This window comes from Tiliqua scincoides, chromosome 16 (assembly GCF_035046505.1).
Source record: "Tiliqua scincoides isolate rTilSci1 chromosome 16, rTilSci1.hap2, whole genome shotgun sequence".
NCBI lineage: Eukaryota > Metazoa > Chordata > Lepidosauria > Squamata > Scincidae > Tiliqua > Tiliqua scincoides.
This window is the reverse complement of record NC_089836.1, coordinates 2,262,699-2,288,621: the sequence shown is the minus strand read 5'-3', so window position 1 is coordinate 2,288,621 and position 25,923 is coordinate 2,262,699. Positions and strand designations below refer to the sequence as shown.

General features: G+C 51.0%; 2 protein-coding genes across 4 annotated transcripts in view; both read right to left on the bottom strand.

Moving 5' to 3' along the window:
* AK1 (adenylate kinase 1) overlaps window positions 1-3,217 on the bottom strand; it is a 31,714-nt gene extending 28,497 nt beyond the window's left edge. Inside the window, exon 1 of the mRNA XM_066610665.1 lies at window positions 3,107-3,217. Coding sequence (XP_066466762.1) covers window positions 3,107-3,166 — 60 coding nt within the window. The 5' untranslated portion in view covers window positions 3,167-3,217. The remainder of the gene's footprint in view (window positions 1-3,106) is intronic.
* A 3,959-nt stretch (window positions 3,218-7,176) lies between these two features.
* Window positions 7,177-20,308, bottom strand: ST6GALNAC6 (ST6 N-acetylgalactosaminide alpha-2,6-sialyltransferase 6). 3 transcript variants are annotated; one of them, XM_066610663.1, is made up of 7 exons: window positions 20,079-20,308; window positions 17,124-17,334; window positions 13,038-13,102; window positions 11,244-11,423; window positions 8,744-9,141; window positions 8,256-8,363; window positions 7,177-8,164 (listed from the first exon to the last, which is right to left on the bottom strand). In XM_066610663.1, the coding sequence occupies exons 3-7, from the start codon at window positions 13,050-13,052 to the stop codon at window positions 7,978-7,980; spliced, it is 888 nt and encodes a 295-aa protein (XP_066466760.1). In that variant the 5' UTR covers window positions 13,053-13,102; window positions 17,124-17,334; window positions 20,079-20,308; the 3' UTR covers window positions 7,177-7,977. The 3 variants fall into 3 exon arrangements, with proteins under 3 accessions (XP_066466760.1, XP_066466758.1, XP_066466757.1); XM_066610661.1 differs by having other exon boundaries at window positions 7,177-8,167; window positions 20,071-20,306; XM_066610660.1 differs by having other exon boundaries at window positions 7,177-8,167; window positions 20,079-20,306.
* Window positions 20,309-25,923: the final 5,615 nt, after the last annotated feature.

Sequence of the window (25,923 nt, the reverse complement as noted above, 5' to 3'; positions counted from 1 at the left end):
GGGAGGGAGAAGAATGTCTCGAATGAATAAATTAACAGGCTGGAACAGCAAGTTCCTGATGCCAGGATCATCTCCAGCAACAAACCCTCAAGTGGGAATGGCCTGTTCCAGTACATACTGGTCGAAAGAGAACAGGAGGATGTGAACAAAGTCTAGAAGGTTGGCTTTTAGGTAGCAAGTCACACCTGTAGGCTCCAGGTGGGGAAGGCATAGCCCTCTGCAAACAGGAGTCTGGGTTACAGTGTTGTGAGGCTACCATGGTGTCAACACACCTCAAAGAGTTCAAGCAGCAGGACAGAATCCTTGCACAGCACTCCAAAGGCCTAGCTTTGTAATCCGTTTGCAAAACAAACAAACAAACCCAGGAGGCATGATGTGGTAAGAACAGCGGCCTCTGCGCATGGGCAGAGTGCTTTCTTAACTCTTAGCCCCCCCACACACACCCTTCCCCAGCCAGGTTTGTGAGATCAGATGGGACAATGGCTTTTGGGTCAGGAATATCTCGTGGAGCCAATAAAGGGTACCATTATCACAACCACTTCGGCTGCAATCCGAACCACACTTTCCTAAGAGTAAGCCCCACTGAACATAATAGGACTTACTACTGGTTAGGATTGTGCCCACAGTCAATAACTTTGTCCCAGTGTTAGCCAGGTGTTTTGCCAGATCCCCAGTCCAAGCTTTGCTTGGAGAACCGATGCCCACTTTAGCTAATTAGCTCCCCTGGGTTTCCCGACGATAGCCCTAGTCCTGCACTGCTGGACCCCACCAATAGGGTTGCTTGCCTGTTCACCCTGCAGAAGTCCTCCTTCTTCCCCTCTCCTGCCAGCAACACCTTGGTCCTCAGCAGGTCTTGGGAGTGACGGCCACACACCATCTCCAGTGTCTCCAGCAGTCTCTGTTCCAGCAATCCTCAGAAGTCCATTTGTCCATCGGTCAGACAGCAAGTCCAGTAGTCCGTCAGCCAGTCCATTCGTTCTTCAGTCCATTAATCCATCAGTTTAGTTCTCTCTGTTCCAAGCTCCTTCCTTCTACACCCACCACACTCTCCCTTCATCAGGGGCTGCTTTTTCCCCCTTAATGACCTGGTTGCCTCTAGTAGCTGCAGCTTTACAGCCTATCCACTGCTAGTTAGAGCCCTGGGGTTTAACCCTATGCTTGCCTGCCAGAGCAAGGGGCCACGGTTGACCCCTGTTGCCCATTCCCATTACACCATTGCCACCCCCTTGAAGTTTCTTTGAAAGGGGATTGTGACTGGGGTGGGGGGTAGTGCATTGACAGCTATTTGCCCTGAAAGCTAAATCAAACCTCCAGGAAGGCCTGGTTTTTTCCCTGCCCTAAACTCTGCACATGCTCAGAGAACATAAGAACAGCCCCACTGGATCAGGCCAGAGGCCCATCCAGTCCAGCTTCCTGGATCTCACAGCGGCCAACCAAATGCCCCAGGGAGCACACCTGGTAACAAGAGACCTGCATCCTGGTGCCACCCCTAAAGGGAGGAAAGGGGAAAGGGGGTGGCCAATTAGAAGACCTTGGCATTGAAAGGGGCAGGCAGGTGCACTCTGCACATGCTCACAGAGCCAATTAGAAGGCCTTGGCATTGAGGTAGGCGCACTCTGCACATGCCCAAAGGAAAGGGGGTGACCAATTAGAAGACCTTGGCGTCGAAAGGGGCAGGCAGGTGCACTCTGCATGTGCTCAGAGGAAAGGGGCGGCCACTTAGAAGACCTTGGCGTTGAAAGGGGCAGGCAGGTGCACTCTGCATGTGCTCAGAGGAAAGGGGCGGCCACTTAGAAGACCTTGGCGTTGAAAGGGGCAGGCTGGTGCACTCTGCACATGCTCAGAGGAAAGGGGTGGCCAATTAGAAGACCTTGGCGTTGAAAGGGGTAGGCAGGCACACTCTGCACATGCTCAGAGGAAAGGGGCGGCCAATTAGAAGACCTTGGCGTTGAAAGGGGCAGGCAGGTGCACTCTGCACATGCTCAGAGGAAAGGGGCGGCCACTTAGAAGACCTTGGCGTTGAACGGGGCAGGCAGGTGCACTCTGCAGATGCTCAGAGGAAAGGGGCGGCCAATTAGAAGACCTTGGCGTTGAAAGGGGTAGGCAGGCGCACTCTGCACATGCTCAGAGGAAAGGGGTGGCCAATTAGAAGACCTTGGCGTTGAAAGGGGCAGGCAGGTGCACTCTGCACATGCTCAGAGGAAAGGGGCGGCCACTTAGAAGACCTTGGCATTGAACGGGGCAGGCAGGTGCACTCTGCACATGCTCAGAGGAAAGGGGTGGCCAATTAGAAGACCTTGGCGTTGAAAGGGGTAGGCAGGCGCACTCTGCACATGCTCAGAGGAAAGGGGCGGCCAATTAGAAGACCTTGGCGTTGAAAGGGGCAGGCAGGTGCACTCTGCACATGCTCAGAGGAAAGGGGCGGCCACTTAGAAGACCTTGGCGTTGAACGGGGCAGGCAGGTGCACTCTGCATGTGCTCAGAGGAAAGGGGTGGCCACTTAGAAGACCTTGGCGTTGAAAGGGGCAGGCAGGTGCACTCTGCACGTGCTCAGAGGAAAGGGGCGGCCACTTAGAAGACCTTGGCGTTGAAAGGGGCAGGCAGGTGCACTCTGCATGTGCTCAGAGGAAAGGGGCGGCCACTTAGAAGACCTTGGCGTTGAAAGGGGCAGGCAGGTGCACTCTGCACGTGCTCAGAGGAAAGGGGCGGCCACTTAGAAGACCTTGGCGTTGAAAGGGGCAGGCAGGTGCACTCTGCACATGCTCAGAGGAAAGGGGCGGCCACTTAGAAGACCTTGGCGTTGAACGGGGCAGGCAGGTGCACTCTGCACATGCTCAGAGGAAAGGGGCGGCCAATTAGAAGACCTTGGCGTTGAAAGGGGTAGGCAGGCGCACTCTGCACATGCTCAGAGGAAAGGGGCGGCCAATTAGAAGACCTTGGCGTTGAAAGGGGCAGGCAGGTGCACTCTGCACATGCTCAGAGGAAAGGGGCGGCCACTTAGAAGACCTTGGCGTTGAACGGGGCAGGCAGGTGCACTCTGCACATGCTCAGAGGAAAGGGGTGGCCAATTAGACGAGGGGGTCCCGGTCCTCGCTGCCCGACTCACCTCGAAGAGCTGCGGGATCTCCCTGCGGGCCACGTAGTCGCGGGCGTCCGCGGTGCTCATGGCCGGGCTGGGCGGACGAGGAGCGCTGCCGCCTCCCGCTCGCCTCCTGCGGCCGCAGCTGCTGCGATGGGCGGCCGCGCTCCGCCCGGGAAGGGCAGGCGCTGGCTGCGGGAGGGGCGATCGTCGCTGCTGCGCTGGGCAAGGAGGGCAGGAATCCAGGGGGCTCCTGGGGGCTGGGGTCCCGAAGCCTGGGGTCCTGGGGGCTCCTGGAGGATCCTGGGGGCTGGGGTCCCGAAGCCTGGGGTCCTGGGGGCTCCTGGAGGATCCTGGGGGCTGGGGTCCCGAAGCCTGGGGTCCTAGGGGCTCCTGGAGGATCCTGGGGGCTGGGGTCCCAAAGCCTGGGGTCCTAGGGGCTTCTGGGGGCTGGGATCCCGAAGCCTGGGGTCCTAGGGGCTCCTGGAAGATTCTGGGGGCTGGGGTCTTCCTTGGGGAGGGGGGCTGCACTGGGGAGGGGGGCAGAGAGAGACAGCAGGGAAGGGATCTTAAAGAAGCCCCCCAAGCCGGACCCCTTCTCTGCCCCCCCATCCCATTTCATTCCCCCCTTCCATCAATTGCATTCTATTTCATGGGACAAATTGGGGGGGACGGTCGTGGTAGGTAGTGACTGCTCAATGGCTCTTTTGCTCCACAGAACCTCCATAGACAAAGGTAGGCTGTCAAAGGAGATCAGATGGTCAACAAATAAAGCAAGCCGACCCCATTGCATTCTATTTCATGGAACAAATGGGGGGGTCATAGTAGTGTCCATTGTGGTAGGGTCCATTGTCATGGTAGGGTGGGTGCTCCACAAGCATCTACCTTGCTTGTGGAGCTCCCCCCCCCCTCCGTTAAGAACAGAGCTCCTCTTGGGAGACCTTGGCTCTATATTCTTTGAGGTTGCCCTGGCTAGCTCAATCCATCAACAAACAAGCTGGCAGTGATTTTCAAACGGCCTGGGTGCACATGGGTGCGCCGCAAATGGTCCACAGGTGTGCCCTGCGGGAGTCTGGGGGCGCGTCACCTCTCAGTGGACCATGGGGGGGATGCGAGCCCCCCCCCGGCTGGCAGTGCAGTGCTCCTTGTCAAGTGTCAAAATACCAACGCTGTGCCGTGACAATTTTAGCACCTCTCAGTGTGCCGCAGATGAGAAAGTTTGAAAACCACTGAGCTAGGCCGTCAGTGGAGGGTCCCCACTCCCTGTTTCCAGCTCTGTTGCCTTTGCAAATCCAGGAAATGGTTGTAGGAAATATTTGGCTTGATCCCCTGAGTGGTGTAGGGAATATTGGGCTTGATCCCCCCAATATGCTTCACCCCAATATGATTCACCCCAATATGAGGCAACAGGAGACTCAGGATTTGGGGAGAACAGGAGGTGGGTCCAAGCAGAGTGATATGAAATGGCTGCATTCAGACCCAAAGAAATCATCTAGGTCTTTACCAGCGGATGGGGACCATTTTTGCCCCCTTTGGGAGATTTCGGGAACAAAAGCAGGGTGATAAACAGAGAGGACCGGGACGGAAAGATGTAGCAATTTTTATTTCCATACAAATCATTACAAAACTCTCCTCCTTGCTGGTTCGATGTGCAGCTCCAAGCACCGGGAAGTCACACCCACGAGTCAATGCTCCCTTAAAACATCTCACTGCACCTCATTGGGGGCGCAGAAAAGGCGGCCCGGGGTCTGGAAGAACCAGCCGGACGGGCCGTAGACAGACATTTCCATTCAGCAAGGCACTCTGGGCCCAGACCAGTGTTCCTCTCCAGCGTTCGGAGTGTGCAATGCACTTTGGGAGCCTGCAGTGTCTGCCTGACCACTGTCGGAGACAGGATACTACAGCAGGCAGATCCACCATGGCTCTACATTCTGGGGGGGGGGGGTGTCCTGTCTAGCTAAAGAGCCATAGACAGAGACCAAGCATGAAATAAGCATACAACCTGTGATCGGTTGAAGCCGCTGATTGTCAATTTCTGATTGTGCTTTCCACAATTTGCACATGTCCACGCTGAGGGCTCTCCTTTTGCTTGTGTCCCTGTTGCATGCAAATAGGTTAAATAAGACCCACAAGTTATCCCGACGCTCCGATCTTGATTTGCACGCTTCCTTCAACAGCTATTGCGGTATTCCTTGAGTGTTAGCCTCACCTCCCTGTCTCTGTCACCAGGTAACATGTGGCTTTGGTAAATGGTGAAAACCGGGAATGAGAGCAGGCCACAGATAATTTAGAAGCTAAATGAGGCTACTTTCTTGAAAGCAAGCCCCTTTGACACATAGTGGGACTTACTTAGGCTTGGCTTGGGCTGTGAGACATCGTGCCGGCAAAGGCAGGTCACAGGGTACAAGACTGTATGGTGGATGGGAATCCACAAGCTTATCTGGGTTGTCATTGTGAGTCATCTTTGGCTGTTGACAAGCACTGATAAGAGGAAGTGAAGAGAAGCTCATCTATCCCTTTGATTGGTGCTTCTCTCTCTTTGCAGCCGGATAAATACCTGATCGCCAGGCCGTGCTCATTGCGCGCTGGTGTACAAGCCATGTGATAAGGTGGCTATCTGGGCTGGATGGATCACGAGGAAGGGAACGTCTCGGCGGAAACCCTGGGAAAAGCGCACCTGTGTGCAACCAGGGAACAAGTTGGCTGGGAGGCAGAAAAATCTGCGTGGCCATAAATGCTCCGGTGTTCCTTGTTTACTAAAGACAGATTTCTTGGACACTGTCCCCAGTGAATCATTATTTTCTCAATTTTATCCTGACTTTTGCCTCCTGGAAGGATCCAAAACTAGGGGATGCCTCTTCTAAAATGGCGCTTACCACTTGAAGGCAGCATTGCTGATGAACCAGGACATCTTTTTCCGTTGATCAGATATTGTCTTAATCAGGCTGCCAATGCAGGCTTAGCTCCTCCTTGAGGACTATGCACTTGAGAAGGTGGCTACAGCCCCCAATGCCAGACTCTGGGCAAGGAGGACTTGCCAGAGGAGGACGTGCCCTCCCAGGCTCGGGTCCTCATTGAGGACTAGGCCTTTGTGAAGATCAGTCCTTCTCAATGATCCAATCAATTAAACCAACAAATCAATCCCCCCTGGTCCTCACAAGCCTAACATAAACACACGCACATGAAATACGACACTAAGGCACCACTGCACTGTGCAACCTGCCGTTAGGATGCAGAAGTGACCCTCAGTCCGCATGCAGGGATACGTACACGAAGGGAGACTCCCTGCTTGATCTGTGACATATCGGCGCATATATCATGATCTACTGGGGGGGGGGAAGGAACCCCAAGAAATTTTGTAATCCAAACTGGCACCCCCTGGCTCACTGCTAGCAGCTCAGTTGTGCATTAAGCAGTGTTGCCATGGCGACTGTGTGGCGGATGAGAGTCCGGTTTTGCAGAAGAGGCACACTGATCTGACAGAACGCCGAGGCTTCGAGAGAACAGCACCAGCGCAAGAGATGCTCGAGATAATCTCATTGCCGACAAGCTGCCTTTGAGCTACTCATCCGTACCCACAATCGGGGTGCTAACAACTGGTTAAAAGTCTCTCTCTCACACACACATACACACCCCTTTTCAATGCACAGAGTGTGCAATTTACACATAGAGGGGGCCGTTGGTATTCACAGGGACTGAATTCTGCGGATAATGAAATGCATGGTGGTTGGGGAGCCAGAAAAAACCAGAAGTGCCTTTTAGAAGCCCCGAGAGGCCTTCTGAGGGGTGGGGGGGCCCTGTGCCACAGAAGACCTCCCAGATGCAACCGGAACGCACTTCTAGTTGCATCTGGGAGGTCTCAGAGGCCCTCCAGGTTGCAGGCTTGGCAACCGTGTATATTCAAATCTGCGCATAAGGAGGCCCCACAGTGGCATAAGGGACCTGCGCATGTGTAATCACAGCAACAGGGACACTGTGGGATGTAGTGACTGGAATACCACATAGGTCAGCTCTCTCTGGCCTGAAGCTCTGCATGGGTTGGCTTGGCAAAGGTTTCCAGCATGACATGCAAAGCAAAGCAGCATGAGATGGGATAAAAGCCTGGCAAGGAAAGGATTTCTAATTACTAAACAGCTCCCCTTCCCCCCTGCGTGACCCTCAGTGATAATTTTTGATGCACAGAAGCTCAGCCTGACTCCTCCATCTCCAAAGCCACACCCCCACGAAGACCACACCACCGTACTTAATCTGTGGAACTCCTTGCCGCAGGATGCGGTGACGGCGTCCGGCCTAGATGCCTTGAAAAGGGGGTTGGACAGATTTCTAGAAGCCCAACTCTGGTTACAAGCCACGATGGATATGCGTAACTTCCTGATTTTAGGAGGAGGCTACCTCAGAATGTCACGTGCAACAGGGTGCAGGGATCACGTTGTCTTGTGTGGTCCCTGAAGCATCTGGTGGGCCACTGTGAGATGCAGGAACCTGGACTAGATGGGCTTTAGGTCTGATCCCGTGGGCTCTTTCTGATGTTCTTATTCCCATTTCCCGCCACTTGCATGCCAATTCCTGAGCAGAGGAAAGAACGTGCCACTGTTAGGATGGACGAGAAGAAGCATTCTCCACCTTTGGGTGCAGTTGGTATGAGAAGCAGAGGACAAGCAAGAGGGGATGTCTTCATCTGTGGGGCCTTGTGGGGCCGCCTGGACACATCTCAGGGAAGCTCGGTCCTTCTGTCCCGCTCTGCAGGGCTCTCCTTATGTTCTTATCAAGGAGGAGTTCCCCACAGTTCTGAATCCAAGCCTTCATGTCTAGGGACAGACTATCTCAGTATGCCAGTGTGTGTGTGGGGGGGGGGGGAAGTTTGGCACTTGTGTGACTTTGCCATCTCCCGAGAAGCCCTAATCCCAGTCCGGGTGGGAGAAGGTGATGTTGTAAAGGCTGGCCCACTTGGCAAAGACCCGCTTCTCGGTGATGAACCGATGGTGGTTCCCCTTGTGGCTGCGCTCGTTGTGGATGTAGGTGGCACATTCATCCGGACCCTTCGGCTCGTAGTAGTGATACGGCATCTTGTGGGGCTGAGGCTTCCTGCTGTTGGGATGGGGGAGGCACAGGGTGAGACAGCCCCGGGAGCAACATCCTTCAAACCCCAAATGAGCCACCAGAGGGCAGTACTTACGTGCAGTAGTTGGGGGAGACCATGCCGTAAACGTGGACCTTGTCGCACAGCTCCACGGCGATCACCATGGTGAACCAACCGGTGCTCAGCCACGAGCGGGACGTCACCCTGCAAAGATGGAATACAAGCATTCGCCAAGAGGTATGCAAGAGAGAAGGGGAGAAGGTCCCAGGCACCAGAGCCAGAACTTTCTCAGTGGTGGCACCACTGAAATTCTCTCCCCAGGGAGCTCCACCATACTCCCAACTTCCTTGTTTGAAACCTGTGCTCCTATGCTTCTACTGCTTGTCTGCCTTTGAATATCATTATCCCAAGTCTACTCAGCTGAAGCTTTCAAGCCACCCCCCCAAGCATCACCCCTATGTACCATCTTGTGGTGGTGAGTTCCACAAGCAGCAAGGGCAAAAAAAGGTGGAGCCGATCTCCCCCCCCCTTTTCTCCCCAACCTAAACATAGAGGCAGGGTCAGGTTGCCCCAAATGCATTCACCTGTCCTTCCCTGTCTCCTTCCTGAACAGGTCGTCGAATTGTTTCATCCGCCCGGGGGACACCACGAAGGCTGTCATGTTGGGGAAAGCCACGCTAGCCCGCTGGATGATCTTGATCAAGCTCTTCTGCATCTTGACTGGTGGGCCCCAGAAGATGAAGGTGGTCTCCGGGGTCTTGTTGACGAATTCCTGAGGCCTCTTCAGGACCCTGTAGACGCTCGAATGGGCCACCACCCGGAAGGTGGTTTTGTTCCCCACGTCCGCCTCGTAACCCGTCGTGGGAGCGTCGTTCATGCGGATCGTGCATTCGGAACGGTCGATCCCTGCGCCCAGTTTGTGCCCAAGGAGGTGGCTGGAACTAGTGATGATCACACATTGGCCGCAGTGCCGGTCCAAAGTCTGAAAAAAAAAAAGAGAGAGAGATGGATGCAGATGGAAAAATATTGGTATCCGCAGGCTTGGAATCCATGGATTCCACCATCTATGGATGCCTCTCGGTGCCTTAGAAGGCCTCTAGGATGCAACCAAGCTTCCAGTTCACATCGGTGACTTTTGGTCACGTCCAGGGGGTGTCCTGAGATATGGAGAGATGGGTGGAGAGGCCTCTGGAGTGGGTCAGGGGCCAAGCATGACCTCCAGAAGGCCCAGAGTGGCCCCCAGGTAAGCTGCTGCAACATCACCCCCTCTCCCCCACGGACAACCTGTATAACAATGCATCATGAGGCACATTGAGGACTAATTCATTTATCTCCGCTGCAGCTTTTTGTGGTCTTGTGGCCCAACGGACTTCTTCTTGTTGGCAACTTTCAGTCTCGAAAGACTATGGGATACTGCGCAAATAAATAGGCTTGTCTCACTCAAAACGCCTCATCGTGATCTTTGCAGCAAGAGAGTAAGACAGCCATCCCTCGAGAAGTTCATACCTGCGTTTCAGCCTGATTCACACAGCAGTGCTTAGAATGACCCCAGCAAAATCACATGGTTGAGTCCTGCCTGCACTGTGACACATCAGGCTGTGCGGAAGGGAGGAAAAATCTCATTTTTGAACGCTCCTCTATGCGAAAGCAACTCCTTGCAGGTAGAAAAGTAGCACATCAGGGACTTGGTTGCGCTATAACAGGGGTGGCCAAACTAGTTTTGACATAAGAGCTGCACACAATAAATGTCAGATGCTTGAGAGCTACAAGAGAGATATTTGAGAGCCTCAATATTTAAGAAGAATTTAAATCCTTAAATATATTTATCCATCATGAACATTAAACTCACACTTTAGTCTAGTGGATGTTTGAGAGCCTCAATATTTAAGAAGAATTTAAATCCTTAAATATATTTATCCATCATGAACATTAACCACTCACACTTTAGTGGATTTGAGTTTTTAACCCAATAAATAATTATAAAGCTTGAAAATTTATTTACCTTTTGTATTAATTATGATGCAAAAAGGAGCTCAGCCAATGTATTTCCCAGACCAGCTCATTCTATGTCAAAGGGCCATGTGAGCCATGGTTTGGCCACCCTTGCGCTATATCTTTCTTCTTGATATGCTAGTTTTCTAAGTACAGGGAGATTAAAACCTTTCTTCTTGATGTGCTAGTTTTCTAGATGAAGGGAGATTTAAAAAACAAAGCAAAACCATGGGAAAATCATTAAAAAAGGATTTCCCACACCTGATGTCCAAAAATTCACAGAAGCCAACAAAGATTCTACCTTCCTTCTTCTGGCCTCTAGAGGGCAATGTTTGTCATACTCATCATTGCTTCTGAACCAAGGGGACTAGTTTCACTACTGGTACTCTATAATATGGCCAGTGGCACTTCGCCCCCCAAATGGGGACCAGTTGGCAAAGGTTTGTACCCCCTGGAAGGGGGAAGGGCTGAAGCAGAGATGCACCAGTATGTAATATGTGGCTCTGTGGGGTGCAATGCTTATATTAACTGTCCCGCACCAGTAGTAGTTGGCAATCTCGGAAGACCCTGGTATCGCGCTCTGAAAGGTGGTTCTGGCACAGCGTCTAGTGTGGCTGAAAAGGCCAATCCGGGAGTGACAATCCCTTCCACACTGGGAGCAAGTGCAGTCTGTCCCTGGTCTGTCTCCCTGGCTGTGGGCCTTCCTTCTTTGCCTCTTTGCCTCAGTCTGCACCAGAAACATGATATTTGGGCCTGCAAGAAATCCACCTCTCCTCCCAAGAAAAAAACAGATGCTATCTTCTCAAAATCCCATTGATCCCATCTGGCTCAGTACTAGACAGTACTAGACACTGACCGGCAGTACTAGACACTAGACACTGACCGGCAGCCACTGACCCATCTCTCTCAGTATCGTCGATCATGGGCAGGCTAGCAGCTCCTTAAGGTTTCAAAGGGGAATTTTTCTCTGCCCTACTCAAAGATGCTGCGAGGTACCAAAGCTGGGACCTCCTGCATGCAACACAGGAGCTCTACCACTGTGGTACAGCCCTCCCCAGGTTAATGATGATGGAAACGTAGCTGACATTTTACCTTGTTCCCAGAGACAGGCCGGTAACCGGTTCTCACCCCCCATTTCTTGAGACTGGAAGGCAGGTGGGGCTTTTCTCGCCCAGAGGTGTAATGGAAGACCTCGTTTCGACTGTTGGAGCTGTAGATGATCAGCAGAGTGACCAGGCCGAAGAGGATTAAGAAGACAGCCGCGCGTGGGCTCTGCAGGTGGAAAGGGCGAGCGAGACAGAAAGCAGCGTCAAGCGATGGAGCAGAGAGATGAAGGAGCCAGAGGCCTTGGGGGCTGACTTCTGATCTGTGGAACTCTTTGCCACAGGATGTGGCGATGGCATCTGGTCTAGAGCAGGGGTCTCCAAACCCTGGCCTGGGGGCCAGTTGTGACCCACGGCAAGCCTCTATGCAGCCCGGGTCCTGCCTCTGAACCCCTGAGAGTGTCTGGCCCAGTTGACCAAATACAACCGGAGTTGTGGGATGATGGAATGGGGGTCCATTCAAGTGTGTGCTTTATTTCTTGGGCTGTGTTGGTGCCTGAAGAAATTCGGGCATTTGAGCCCATTCATTCATCTAAGTTCCATCTCTAATGTATTTATTTAAATTTTTTGTTTAATTTTTTTCCCCGGCCCTCGACATTGTGCCAGATATCTGATGCTGCCCTTTGGTCGAAAAGTTTAGAGACCCCTAGAGGTTGGACAGATTTCTGGAAGAAGTCCATCACAGGTGACAAGCCGGGATGGAAGTAGAGTAAATAATAATAATAATAATAATAATAATAATAATAATACAGGTATTTATATACCGCCTTTCATGATCTTCAGATTTCTCCTCAGACTTTATTTCCAGGCGGTTTACACAGGCAGGCTATACTAAATCCCTATAGGGATTTTTACAATTGACATAGGTTCTGTCTTTCTAGAACTACAACATTTCAGATGGATCCTTTTTATGATCTGGTATCACATCATGTAGAGTACCTCATGTAGAGGTATCATGTAGAGTACCTCAACACAACAAGATTGCAACAAGATTGTTGAGATAGCCTACTTCGAAACCCAGGAAGTTACACATATCCATCATGGTTTGCTTGCTTGCTTATTTATTTACGATATGATATGATTTTTTTTATTTATTATGATTTATTTAAATAAATAAATAAAAATATCATTATTCATTAATTTCACTATTGTCATAAATATCATAAATCATTAGTATCATTATTTAATCAATGATAAGAGATTTATACCCCACCTGTCCACCCCGCTTAAGGGACCTCAAGCCGGCTTACAATAATGTTTAAATACTATTAAAAACAGTGCTTAAAAACACTTGTCACCTGGGATGGACTTTGCTTCTAGAAATCTCTCCAATACCCTTTCACCACATCACATGGCAAGGAGTTCCACATATTAATTACAAGCAGGGTAAAGATACATTTCCTTTTGTCTGTTCTAGTGCTCCTGCCTCTTGAGTGGCTGTAGCCTGGTTCTGGTGTTGCGTGAGAGGTAAAAGGACATCCCTCCATCCACTTGATCCATCCGCTGCATAATTTTGTACGTCACCATCACGCTCCCCCCCCCTCAGGTGCCTTTTTCCTTGACTGAAGAGCCCCAAACAAACCTATCCCCATAAGGGAGGTGCCCCAGCCCGGTAATCAAGGTGTCATACCAATGTATTCAGTTAAACATGTACAGCAGTGCCACACACAGATACCAAAAATACAGGCCGGGTGAGAAGTCTAGCTTGGAAGTCCCCTGAACCCACTAATGATGAATCCAAAGTGTTTGTAAGGGGGGGGGTCTCTCCCACCCCTCATCTCACCGTGTTGTTTTTCATGTCGCTGTCCCAGCCTGCGGTTGGAGCCCCAGTCAACGTAACTGGCACACCTGGAAATATGGCCAACAGAACAGGGTTACCGCTGAGGTGCCAACAGACCCCCTTTCGCTTTCCTCCCCGTCCCAAATCCTGGTCTTCACATGTTGTAGGATGAGATGGCAGGAGCCGAAGATGGGAGAACAGACTAATGTTTATGAGTTTGCTGGAAGGCTTTATGCCCTGCCTTCTGGGCAGGATAGGCTGCAGGAGGGAGTGGATGGCCTTTTGTCCAGCATCCTGCGCCTCCTCCCAAGGGTTTAAATCAGATTATCCCGGATGTCTGTAAAACATCCACTCAAAAAGATCTCTGGCTCAAAACATCAGCTCATTGGTGCTGGAGTCAGCCAGGATCTCTAAAAGCATGGCTGCCTCCTGCAGCCCGTAATCCCATTACAAGCCCCTGTCAAATAACCAGATGCCATCAAGCTGAATGCATTTGTGATAAAGTACTGATGAGATACACACACACCCCAGATCAGACCACTGCCCTGTTCTCAGCACTGGTTGGCAGCCTCTCTCCGAGATTCCAGGCACTGACTGGCAGCAACAGCAGCTTTCCAAGGTTTCAGACGGGGGATTTCCAAGGCCTACCTAGACATGCTGTCAGAGATTGAACCCGGGACCTTCTGCAAGGACCTTATGCATGTAGGGAGGAAAACAAGTTGAATACCTGCCCAAATAGAAAGGTTTGTACTACAACTCAAGAAGCCACCAATGAAAGAGGCCAAGCAAACCTCCAAAGAGAGTTCCAAAGCCTTGGGATCTTACATTTTCCCAATCTCACCAGGGTACATGGGGGGATGGGTGGGTGCAGGGATACATAGTACCTGGGCTCAGAGTCAAAAAGGGGGGCCCAGGAACCAGGGATCTCAGAAAATGTTTGCATATATTGTGAGAAGACTAGCAATCTCGTTTTGTGCACACCAACATAGTTTAATACATCATAATTTGTAGAATTATGATCCAATGATCACAGGAGCTAATAATCAAATGGAGATAGGAAGGGCCCCCCCCATAAAAACCTTACACCCCCCAAAAGGGGCCCAAAAGAAACATTGTACCCCCTGATGAAATTCCTCTCAGAGGCCCTGACTACGCAAAGCACACAACTTTGAGGCTGGTCTAGGAATCTGGGGCTAGGCTGGCCTGGGCTCTGTTGGCCAGAGGCTATGGATAGCCACATTGGGTGGAAACGAGGACACGCCCCCATGAACTGGGACTGTTGGGGCTGTTTGGCTCAATGCCGATTTCAGTGGGTCCTTGGTAGCCACGGGTGATGCATTCCAGGATCTCCTGTGGATACCCAAATCTGTGGATATTGTAATTCGTGGGGACGGGGGCTGGCGCAGAACAGCAATTACTCAGCTGGAGGTTGTGCTGGCCCCCCAGTCTCCTCCGAACGCCTTCCAGACATGACCAGAAGCCACTAGTATGAACGGGAAGAAGTCTCTGGTCACATCCAGGTGGCCCTCTGCGGCGCATCCACGGATGCGGAAATCCGCTGATGCCGAGCCCGCGGATAAGGGGGGGGTCCACTGTACTCCTCGTCCCCACTAGCCATCTCTTTAGCATTCCAAATTTAGGAAATGCTGTGCCTGGCACCCAATGCCAATTCCCTCCAGGCCCCGCTCTCTGCGATCAATCAGGCAGCTGATGCCTCTTTCACGTTGCAGCTCTTCAAACTCATTTTTCCAAGCCCTAATTAGAGATTCTCCCCGCACTGCACTCAGAGCGATTGGAAAAAATTTGCTAATTGACACAGGAGGAAGGGCAGGGGTGGAGAGCAGGGAGAGAGTGGCAAGAGCACAGAGCCTGGCAAGTACGGTGGGGGGGGGGGGGGGAAGAGAAGAGGCAGTGCACAGTCACAGTTTCATCCTACTACAGTGGGCAAAACGGCAGCCTGTATTAATTGAATGAAACGCATAAGAGCCTATGAGAAGCCCCAGTGGCTTGGCCCCAAGGCGCCTCTTGTTCAGCATCCTCATTCCCACAGTGGCCAAACAAATGCCTCTGGAGAGCCTGCAAGCAGGAAAGGAAGCTACAAAAATGGTTGGCAACCTTCAGTCTCGAAAGACTATGGTATAAGCCTACAGCACCCGGTATTCCTAGGCGGTCTCCCATCCAAGTACTAACCAGGCCTGACCCTGCTTAGCTTCCAAGATCATGGTCTAAGCCTACAGCACCCGGTATTCCCAGGCGGTCTCCCATCCAAGTACTAACCAGGCCTGACCCTGCTTAGCTTCCGAGATCATGGTCTAAGCCTACAGCACCCGGTATTCCCAGGCGGTCTCCCATCCAAGTACTAACCAGGCCTGACCCTGCTTAGCTTCCGAGATCATGGTATAAGCCTACAGCGCCCGGTATTCCCAGGCGGTCTCCCATCCAAGTACTAACCAGGCCCGACCCTGCTTAGCTTCCGAGATCATGGTATAAGCCTACAGCACCCGGTATTCCCAAGCGGTCTCCCATCCAAGTACTAACCAGGCCCAACCCTGCTTAGCTTCCGAGATCATGGTATAAGCCTACAGCACCCGGTATTCCCAGGCAGTCTCCCATCCAAGTACTAACCAGGCCTGACCCTGCTTAGCTTCCGAGATCATGGTATAAACCTACAGCACCCGGTATTCCCAGGCGGTCTCCCATCCAAGTACTAACCAGGCCGGACCCTGCATAGCTTCCAAGATCAGACGAGATCAGGCACGCGCAGGGTAACAGTGAGGAAGCTACAGCTGTCTCCAGATATTGCTCCTCTGCAATTGCTAGTCCAAGATCTATTGCCCAGAACCTGGAGGCCACACGTAGCCGTCACGACTAGTAGTCTGGGCTCCATCCCAGAGCCATCCGAGCTAGAGGCCGTCGCCACATCTTGTGTCAGCGAGTTCCACTGGCTTTGAAGAATGAGACGCTGTCTTGCCTGGCCCAAATCTTATGTTTCAGTGGATGGCTTCGAGTCCTAGCAGTGTGAGAGAGGATTACAAGGGCTTCTCCCTCTCCAAGTGTCGTTTTATGAACCTCACATTGTCTCTCCCCTTTTTTTTCTAAACCAGAGAGCCCGAAACCTCCAAAGAACCTGGATTCAAACCTCCTCTTAAGCATAAAGCTCGCTTTCTGGTTGTTGCACAAAAGAACTGTGAATCTAGCATCTACAGCCAGGTGGAAATTTACTCAGCAAGTCAAACAGGCAAAGACGTTGAGATGCAGTAAAGACTTCTCTGCATTCACAGGGTTGATTTACCGCCTTGGTGGAAACTTCTCAAAAGGCATCCAAGACACATTTCATCAGATAACAGGCAAGTATCTTCCCTTGTTTTATGATCCAACCCACTAACTTTCACTTTTGGGGGGCTTTTTTCCCCCATCAACAGTTCCTAAACATTCCCTCAGTCCTTTTCACTTTGTTTGTGTATGCTCGCTTATAAAATAGTCGGGAGAAACTAGAATCAGCAAAGGTATTTTTAAAAATAATGACAACCCTGAGCGTGCAAAAAGGGGGTCGTGACCCTGCAAGGAAGGTAGGGAGGGGGTACTGCAGCTTAGGATCCTTAACTACACTATCCTGTGTGTGTGGGGGGGGGGGGAAGGTTTGCCCATGCAGAGATGTCAAGGAGAGGGGGGCCAAAATTCCCCCAGTGCGGGGGGGGTGGAGGGCCAGTCTTCCACGGAGCCCAGGCCGTGGCAAAATTATCTCATTCTGATCAATGTTTTCAACTGTCACCATTTTCTCCCACTTCAACCAATCAAGTCTACCCCGAGCGTGAGCAGAAAGCATTTATTAGTCAATTTCTGGGTGATTGCAGTAAACGTTTTAGACTTCCAAATTGCAATCACAAAATAAAAAAAAACACACACCTATTTTTCTTGAATTACATTGCTGAATTTCAGAACACTTTGGGAGGAAACACTCATGGGAAACAAACACTTCTACCCATTAGGTAAGACTGTACTGAGCAGGGGGTTGAACAAGAAGACCTCTAAGGGCCCTTTCAGCGCTAATCTGATTCTAAGACAAGAGGAAAGTTTTTCCTTTCTTACCGGGACGGGCTGTCTCATGTGGGCAACGTAGGGCATGCACTTGGGGGGATCTTCTCCTTCATGGGGGCCCATGAGATGGTGCCAGTCCCAGCTGCCAGGCTGCCCTGCCATGATGCAGGTCCTCCGTCCCTCTGTCCGTCTCACATCCTTGCGATGAGAAAGACGTCAAAGTCCGAAGCCTCAGCCCGACGCTTGGCCTGGTCCGGGAGATCTGCCGAAGTGAACGATTTGATTTATTTCATTTACAGAGAGGAAAGCAGATGGGATGTCTCTGAGGTCTGCCAACATTAAATTGAAATGGCACCAAGACAGGCCGGTTGGCCTGCTAGAAGGAAAACGGCTCTCATTAAAACTAGAGCAAGGCACAGAGCAGGGCATAGCTGGGAACAATTCCCTCCCCATGTCATTCGTCGTCACCTGATGCCCAGATCTTGCCAAGTAGCTGTTTTCATTAGGGAAGGGGAAAAAAAAGAGTCAGAGAAGGTTGGCTCTCTCACTGTACAGACACAGAACATGCCCCAGACTCACAGTGTTCTTCAGCCTGTGGGTCGGGACCCCAATGGGCTCACGGCAACCTTTCAAAACCTGTACAAGGGAGGGCTTGGATCCCATTCAAACATGGTCGTGCCTTCTCAAAACTGAGTTCTTGATAAGAACATAAGAACAGCCCCACTGGATCAGGCCATAGGCCCATCTAGTTCAGCTTCCTGTATCTCACAGCGGCCCACCAAATGCCCCAGGGAGCACACCAGATAACAAGAGACCTGCAAGGCTTCCTGGGAATTGTAGTTAAGAACATCCCCACTGGATCAGGCCATAGGCCCATCTAGTCCAGCTTCCTGTATCTCACAGCGGCCCACCAAATGCCCCAGGGAGCACACCAGATAACAAGAGACCTGCATCCTGGTGCCTCCCCCTTGCATCTGGCCTTCTGACATAGCCCATTTCTAAAATCAGGAGGTTGCGCATACACATCATGGCTTGTATGCCGTAATGGATTTTTCCTCCAGAAACTTGTCCAATCCCCTTTTAAAGGTGTCCAGGCCAGTCGCCATCACCACATCCTGTGGCAAGGAGTTCCACAGACCAACCACACGCTGAGTAAAGAAATATTTTCTTTCGTCTGTCCTAACCCTCCCAACACTCAATTTTAGTGGATGTCCCCTGGTTCTGGTGTTATGTGAGAGTGTAAAGAGCATCTCCCTATCCACTCTGTCCACCCCCTGCATAATTTTGTATGTCTCAATCATGCCCCCCCTCAGGCGTCTCTTTTCTAGGCTGAAGAGGCCCAAACGCCGTAGCCTTTCCTCATAAGGAAGGTGCCTTATGATATAATCCTGCATAGCCTCTCTTTGACATCTTCCCCTGCAGCTCCTAAAAGCTGGCCCTGTTCAGGCTGCTATCTCACAGGGCTGTTATGAAGAGACAAGAGGAGGGGGGGGAAAATGGGGCAGGCAGGGGAGGGGCGGGCGGCAGTGGGGGTGGGCGGATCTGGTCCTGGGAGGGTGGCGGGATTGGTGGCGGGTTCCCAGGTGGCTACATTTATTCATTGAGGTCGTGACATAGGCAAGGTTGAAGACCACTGCCCCGGAGAATGGAGGAACTGGCACCCCCTCCCCCCCAGAATCTCAACTAAGCACATCAGTTTTCCCAGGGGCATTTTGGGTGGCACAATCCCGGAAGCGGGTCTGTATCATGGACCCATAGAAGAAAGCAGGGAGGGAGGGAGGGAGGGGGGTCCCCATTCGCTAAGCCTCTCTGAATCAACTCAATACCATAAATCCTTTCGCTGGAGCCCATCCAGCCCTAGTTCCTTCCCAAGCCAGGGACATTGCTTGGCATTTCCGTCCCTTCTGTTCTGAATTCCCATGCATGTCTGAAAATATTGCTAATGTGGTCTCGGCGTAACCGTTCTCTCCACCCTCCCAACTCTAGGGGTGAGAGATTTCCTGCATAAAATCAAGAGCTGCCACCCCCCCCCATGCGCACACACACAGAGAACATAAGAGCAGCCCCACTGGGTCAGGCCATAGGCCCACCTAGTCCAGCTTCCTGTATCTCACAGCGGCCCACCAAATGCCCCAGGGAGCAAAAGAACATAAGAACAGCCCCACTGGGTCAGGCCATAGGCCCACCTAGTCCAGCTTCCTGTATCTCACAGCAGCCCACCAAATGCCCCAGGGAGCAAAAGAACATAAGAACAGCCCCACTGGGTCAGGCCATAGGCCCATCTAGTCCAGCTTCCTGTATCTCACAGCAGCCCACCAAATGCCCCAGGGAGCACACCAGATAACAAGAGACCTGCATCCTGGTGCCCTCCCTTGCATCTGGCATTCTGACATAACCCATTTCTAAAACCAGGAGGTTGCGCATACACATCATGGCTTGTAACCCATGATGGATTTTTCCTCCAGAAACTTGTCCAATCCCCTTTTAAAGGCGTCCAGGCTAGAGGACCAACCTTAGGAGCTGCAGGGCCCAATTTTTTTGCAGGGCCCCATTGGAAACATGGTTTGCCAGGCCCCAGGTTCACAGCCAAAGTCTGCCAAACCTTAGAGGTAGAAATAACCTTTATTATAGACTTTAGATCTCGATGGTAGGATGGAAGGCAATCCAAATGTGCGCTTAAAAAGCGCATGTGAGCTCTTGGACCCAATGGATTGAAACATGGTTCAAAATAAAGCTGCATTCAAGACTAGGGTAGATTCCCCTAGTGCAGGGGACCCTTCGATGCAGGGAGCAATTGGTCCCATTGCCTTAAAGCCAGCCCTGCGCATGCATGCATGCACGCACACACACACACACACACACACACACACGAGCCTGCCACCCCAAGCTTAACCCGATGAGCCCCACTGGACACCTGGCTCCATTCGGATGTCCCTGGTATTTCCCCATCAAACCACAAAACGATGCCCTTTGGAGGCCCTGCACACTGCAAACTCACCCACTCACCAGCAGTCCAAACCCAGGGAGCTGAGAAGAAGCAAAGAGAAACCAAAAGCTGCAGAGTCAGGCTGTCAGACAGCTGGCAAACACCGGTTACCTCCTCGATCTGTCAATGCCAGCCCAGGAACCTGGCCAAAAAAAAGTCCCCTTAGGGTGCCTGCACCAGCCCCAGACCTCTAGCACCAGCTTCTCCCTGGCACATCCCGATAGAAGCTGTGAAACCTCTGGGATCCAGGCTAAAACAGGAGGAGGATGCATGTTGCAGGCTCCTGGGTCCTAACACTACTCCGTTACCCTGTGCAGTTATGCTCCATGTGAACAGCACGTTAGGGATATTACCCCCCGCCCCACCACCACCACCGCTCCTCTGGCTCTGATCAGATTTCAGCAGTTACTAAACAACTGGGAAAGAACCTTGGAAGTCCCAGCAGCTGAGTGATGATGTGGTGGGGAGAGAGAGAGAGAGAGAGAGAGAGAGAGAGAGAGATGAATTTCAAGTGAAAACCATAAGAGCATAAGAACATAAGAAGAGCCTTGCTGGATCATGCCAAAGGCCCCTCTAGTCCAGCTTCCTGGATCTCACAGTGGCCCACCAGATGCTTCAGGGAGCACACAAGACCACAAGAGACCTGCATCCTGGTGCCCTCCCTTGTATCTGGCGTTCTGAGACAGCCTACCTCTAAAACGCATGGAGGTTGCGCATGGATGTGTGAGAACCACTAATCTAGAGCATAATGTTTGACATTAACAGCAAAGAGATCTGGGTTCTAATGCTATGGTTGTTGGTTGGCAACCTTCAGACTCGAAAGACTATGGTATAAGCCTACAGCACCAGGTATTCCTATGTGGTTTCCCATCCAAGTACTAACCAGGCCTGACCCTGCTTAGCTTCTGAGATCAGACAAGATCGGGAGGTAGTGTTCAGTATAGGGAGATGGTCACCTTCAGTCTCGAAAAACTATGGTATAAGCCTATAGCACCTGGTATTCCTAGCCGGTCTCCCATCCAAGTACTAACCAGGCCTGACCCTGCTTAGCTTCCAAGATCAGATGAGATGATATTGTCTTTCCTACCTGGTGGGAAGACCCTACTTCCAGCCTTAGAGCACAAGCCTATGCATGTCTACTCAGAAGTAAGTCCCAGTATAATCAAGTGGGCTTACTCCCAAGGAAGTGTGGATAGGAAACTCCTTAGGCAGCCTAAAAAAGTGATAAATATAATTCTAGTTTGTTTTTTTAAAAAAATTTATTATTACACGATAGTCTTCCGAGACTGAAGGATGCCAACAACAACAATATTACACGGATTCATTAACTCAGTAGTTCTCACACATTTAAGCACCGGGACCCACTTTTTAGAATGAGAATCTTCCAGGACCCACCAGAAGTGATGTCATGACCAGAAGTTACATCATCAGGCAGGAAATTTTTTTACAATCCTAGGCTGCAATACTACCCACACTTACCCAGGAGTAAGTTCCATTTACTATCATTGTTAAAAGACTATACATAGGTAGCTTGTTAAAAGTACAGGTCTGTCACATTTCCCCCAAAGCAGTCACATACATACCATGGTAGTATCAAGTCTAATATATTAAAAATAAAAGATTGAAATGAACGGGGACCTGCCTGAAATTGGCTCGTGACCCACTTAGTGGGTCCGGACTCAGTTTGAGAAACACCTGCATTAATTAATTGTGGCTTTATTCTTTTTTATTATGTAAAATTTGCTGGAATTAAAAAAAATATAAATAAAACATGTTTAAAATAAGTTATTAAGAGTATTTCTATTCCAATTTTCAGCCAAAGAAATTCTCAAAAGCAGAGGCGAAAAAAGCGCAGGGGAGATGCTCTTGAAAATATATTATAGATGTGATGCGTAATATAGTATAAGAGAACCTCCACTTAAAGGACCAATTAACCAAGGGGGAAAATGTGGGCTTCAAATGCTACAAATCTCAACCTCTTTTTAGGGAGGAGGAGGACCTAATAAGCAGGGCTTGCCTCTGAGTAAAGATGCCCAAGGTGACACCATTTTATCTTTCATTGGGGTATTTTTATAAATTACTATTAAGAACCACGTTTCTTAAACTGGGGTCAGGACCCACTAGGTGGGTCGCAAGCAAGTTTCAGGTGCTTCACGTAGCACCATTGAGTGAGCGCCACTGCGTTTTATGGGCTTGACTCCCAGGTCAATTATGTACGCTATACACAGTGTTTCTCAAAACAGTGGGTCAGGACCCACTAGGTGACCCACTAAGTCTGCACACTGCACACTGCGGTAATTTTTAAAAATTACTATTAAGAGCCACGTTTCTTGAACTGGGGTCAGGACCCACTAGGTGGGTCGCAAGCAAGTTTCAGGTGTTCACTTAGCAACACTGAGTGAATGCCACTGAGTTTTGTGGGCTTGACTCCCAGGTCAGCCCTCCAGTGGGCCATCTTCCTGCCTCGACGGCGCCTCAGCCCTCCACTGGGCCGTCTTCCCGCCCAGACGGCGCCTCAGCCCTCCACTGGGCCGTCTTCCCGCCCAGACGGCGCCTCAGCCCTCCACTGGGCCGTCTTCCCGCCTAGACGACGCCTCAGCCCTCCACTGGGCCGTCTTCCCGCCTGCACGGCGCCACAGCCCTCCACTGGGCCGTTTTCCCGCCTGCACGGCGCCACAGCAGTGCACTGTTTTTGGAGACTTGCACAGTTACCATCTGCAAAACGACATGCATTCTTGGAGACCCCTGGCCATTCCTGGAGGGTTGGCCCCCCCCAATGGAGGTGCAAGCCTCCCCCTCCTGCACACTGACATTGTCTTTGGTGGCAGCGCTTTCTGCTACCTGGAAAAGTGGTACCCACATACACACACACACCCTGAACCAGAGACGCGCATTAACCCTCGCGGCTGGCGCATCAGGTCTCGGCCTGTTCCCCATGGTTACGCCGCTCTCGAAGTACAGTTGCTATAGCAACCCTGCATCACTTACCACACGGATTTCTCTCTCGACTGTTGCCAAGAAGGAGGAAGCCCCTGCAGGTGTCCAGGAACGCAGTGCCGCCACCCCCATTTTGGCAGGCACGGCGCAAACCGCTCCCGCTTGCTTAAACTTCCATATCGCGGTGGAGGAAATGGGTGCAACAGGAGTTTTTGTCCCCGAAGACGTGGACTTGACCCGAATCAGGGAGAACGTTGTATATTTATTCCCAACCACCCCATCCGTGTGCATCTCCATCCCTACCATTTGCGTGGCAGCAATGGTTAGAGATGGTGGGCATCGATGGAAGCCGTGGAAACCCTCAGTGCAAATCAGGTGCGCCGGGGACGGCCCAGTCCCACCGACCCCCTTTGCATCGCGCTTTGCAACCCCCTTTGCGTGGAGTGAACGACCTTCCCCACATTATTTCCACATGGGGAATGCGCACATCATGCCCCAATTAGCCACACGTGTACATACGCATTAGAAAACTATGCGTATTGTACCCGTGAACCACCACCACTGTTGTAACGAAGTGCGGCTCAAGAAATTGTGCCACCCAATTCCAAACCTCACTAGCTGGGCCTTAGATATGCTGCTCATTTGTTGAATTAAGGCTAGACTCCTATACACGCTTTACTAGGACTAAGCCCCATTAAATACAATGGGAATGAGAAGACATGCACAGGATTCTTTCTTTCTTTCTTTCTTTTTTTCTTTCTTCTTGTAACGGGAGGAAGAGCCAAACTCAGGAAGCAGTCCCCAGTGGACAACAATCCGGGCATGGAAATGCTCAGACAAGTATTCAAGGAATGGAAAAGGCAAGGAGCTATTTTTAGGTGGTTGAGAGCATTCCTAGACCGTGAAGCTCACACCGTAATCCCAGCGCCACCGTGAAGGATTTCAGGAAAGCCATTTCTTCAGCACAAGGTCACGTCACGAACACAGACCAGTGTCATCTCCTTGCACCTCCGTCGAGTCCCCATACCTTGTGGAGGCCTCTGTGGCTGCCTCCCCAACACAGGATGCAGCGCATGCCCCATTGGCACGGCTGCACCAGCACTGGAAAACCGAATAGGACTGGGCCCTAAGTCTGTCAAGGAGCCAGATAAAGGTCCCAATTAACATTCCCCACTTCAAACTTACAAGAGATTCCTTGTTTGCTTCCCACCCCCAAACAAGCAGGGTTTTGTTTGTCTGCGACCCACCACCACCCCATGCTGAAGACTGTAAGAAAAGTGCTGAGTAAGGTTGAGTCATCGAATGCCAATGGAGGCCTGACATTGTTTTCCGTGGAGGAAGGACCGAGCTTAATTTGCCGCTGCCTGAACATTTGGAGACTCGCTTATGCAACCCAGTTCCAACACCTCCTCTTGCCACAAGTGCATATCTCCTGCCCCTCTAAAGATCTGGAGGAGAAGCCCTGCTTTGGGGAGATAAAAAACGCATGGCAGGGCTTAAGAACATAAGAACAGCCCAGTAGAAGGCCCATCTAGTCTTACTTCCTGTATCTCAGTGGCCCACCAAATGCCCCAGGGATCACACAAGAGACCCACATCCTGGTGCCCTCCCTTCTCAGCTGTGGCCCAATTGCGATCACACTCCTTCTCTAGGATACCCTGCAAGCTTTCCACAGCCGGACAAACAGACTTTCAAGGATTTGTAGATCAAACTGGATAGTTTAAAACACTTCACAATTTATATTCCGATGCTAATTTTGTTACTTGCGTAACAGTATCCTCTCTGGATAGTTGCCTGTAAAATGGGTTGTTGGCATTGTATGCTGACCGTAGGGGGGTTGTTTCAAGAGAGGGATCACAACAGAGGGACTTGAGGTCGATTATTCATGTTGTCTATTGCACTGTTCTTCAAACTGCGAGTCAGGACCCACTAGGTGGTTCGCGAGCCTATTTCAGGCGGGCCCCCATTCATTGCAATATTTTGAGTATATTAGACTTGATGGTATGTGACTGCATTTGGGGGAGATCTGTACTTTGAACAGGCTACAATGTATATGCTTTAACAATGGTAGTCAGTGGGGCTTACTCCTGGGTAAGCGTGGATAGGATTGCAGCCTGGGATCGTTAAAAATTTTGATGATGACATCAAGGCAGCACACAATCCAAAATTTCAGCACATATTACAATGCCCCTTTACCTTACATAGAGCCACTGCAGCCTTACACAATGTCTGGCACTTTAAAGAAACCGAACAACAGGTTCCCACGCCGAGCTTTAACCCTCTAATATGGTTGTGCATAGACCAGCCAAGAATTCAACCAGTCATTGCGAAATCAGGACAACAGAATAGCAGCACTCATAAGAACATAAGAACAGCCCCACTGGATCAGGCCATAGGCCCATCTAGTCCAGCTTCCTGTATCTCACAGCGGCCCACCAAATGCCCCAGGGAGCACACCAGATCACAAGAGACCTCATCCTGGTGCCCTCCCTTGCATCTGGCATTCTGACATAGCCCATTTCTAAAATCAGGAGGTTGCGCATACACATCATGGCTTGTACCCCGTAATGGATTTTTCCTCCAGAAACTTGTCCAATCCCCTTTTAAAGGCGTCCTATCCATCCCTAGAGTAATTTTGTGTGTCTCAATCAGGTCCCCTCAACAGGCACCTTCTTTCTAGACCAGAGCCCCTTTTCCTCACAAGGGAAGTGCCCCAGATCAGTCACTCTCTTCTGGGATCACACAAGGAGACACCTTTGAAGGAGAGGCACTACTGAAAAAACCCACCAACTCGAGATACAGTCCCTTTGGGCATAAGTGAACCAAGAATCACACCACTGTTACATGCCTTATGGGAGTTCATGCGCACTCCAAAAACCATCACGGAATCTATGTACGCACCTGGCAGAGTCTGGTTCCACAAGGCAG

What these genes read in the sequence shown, in the direction of transcription:
- ST6GALNAC6 (XM_066610661.1), bottom strand. An exon ending in AAGGAGACAGGGAAGGACAG is followed by an intron (nt 8,364 to 8,743) that starts GTGAATGCATTT and finishes CCATCTTTGCAG; the next exon opens with GGTGACGTCCCGCTCGTGGC. An exon ending in GTCTCCCCCAACTACTGCAC is followed by an intron (nt 8,168 to 8,255) that starts GTAAGTACTGCC and finishes CCATCCCAACAG; the next exon opens with CAGGAAGCCTCAGCCCCACA.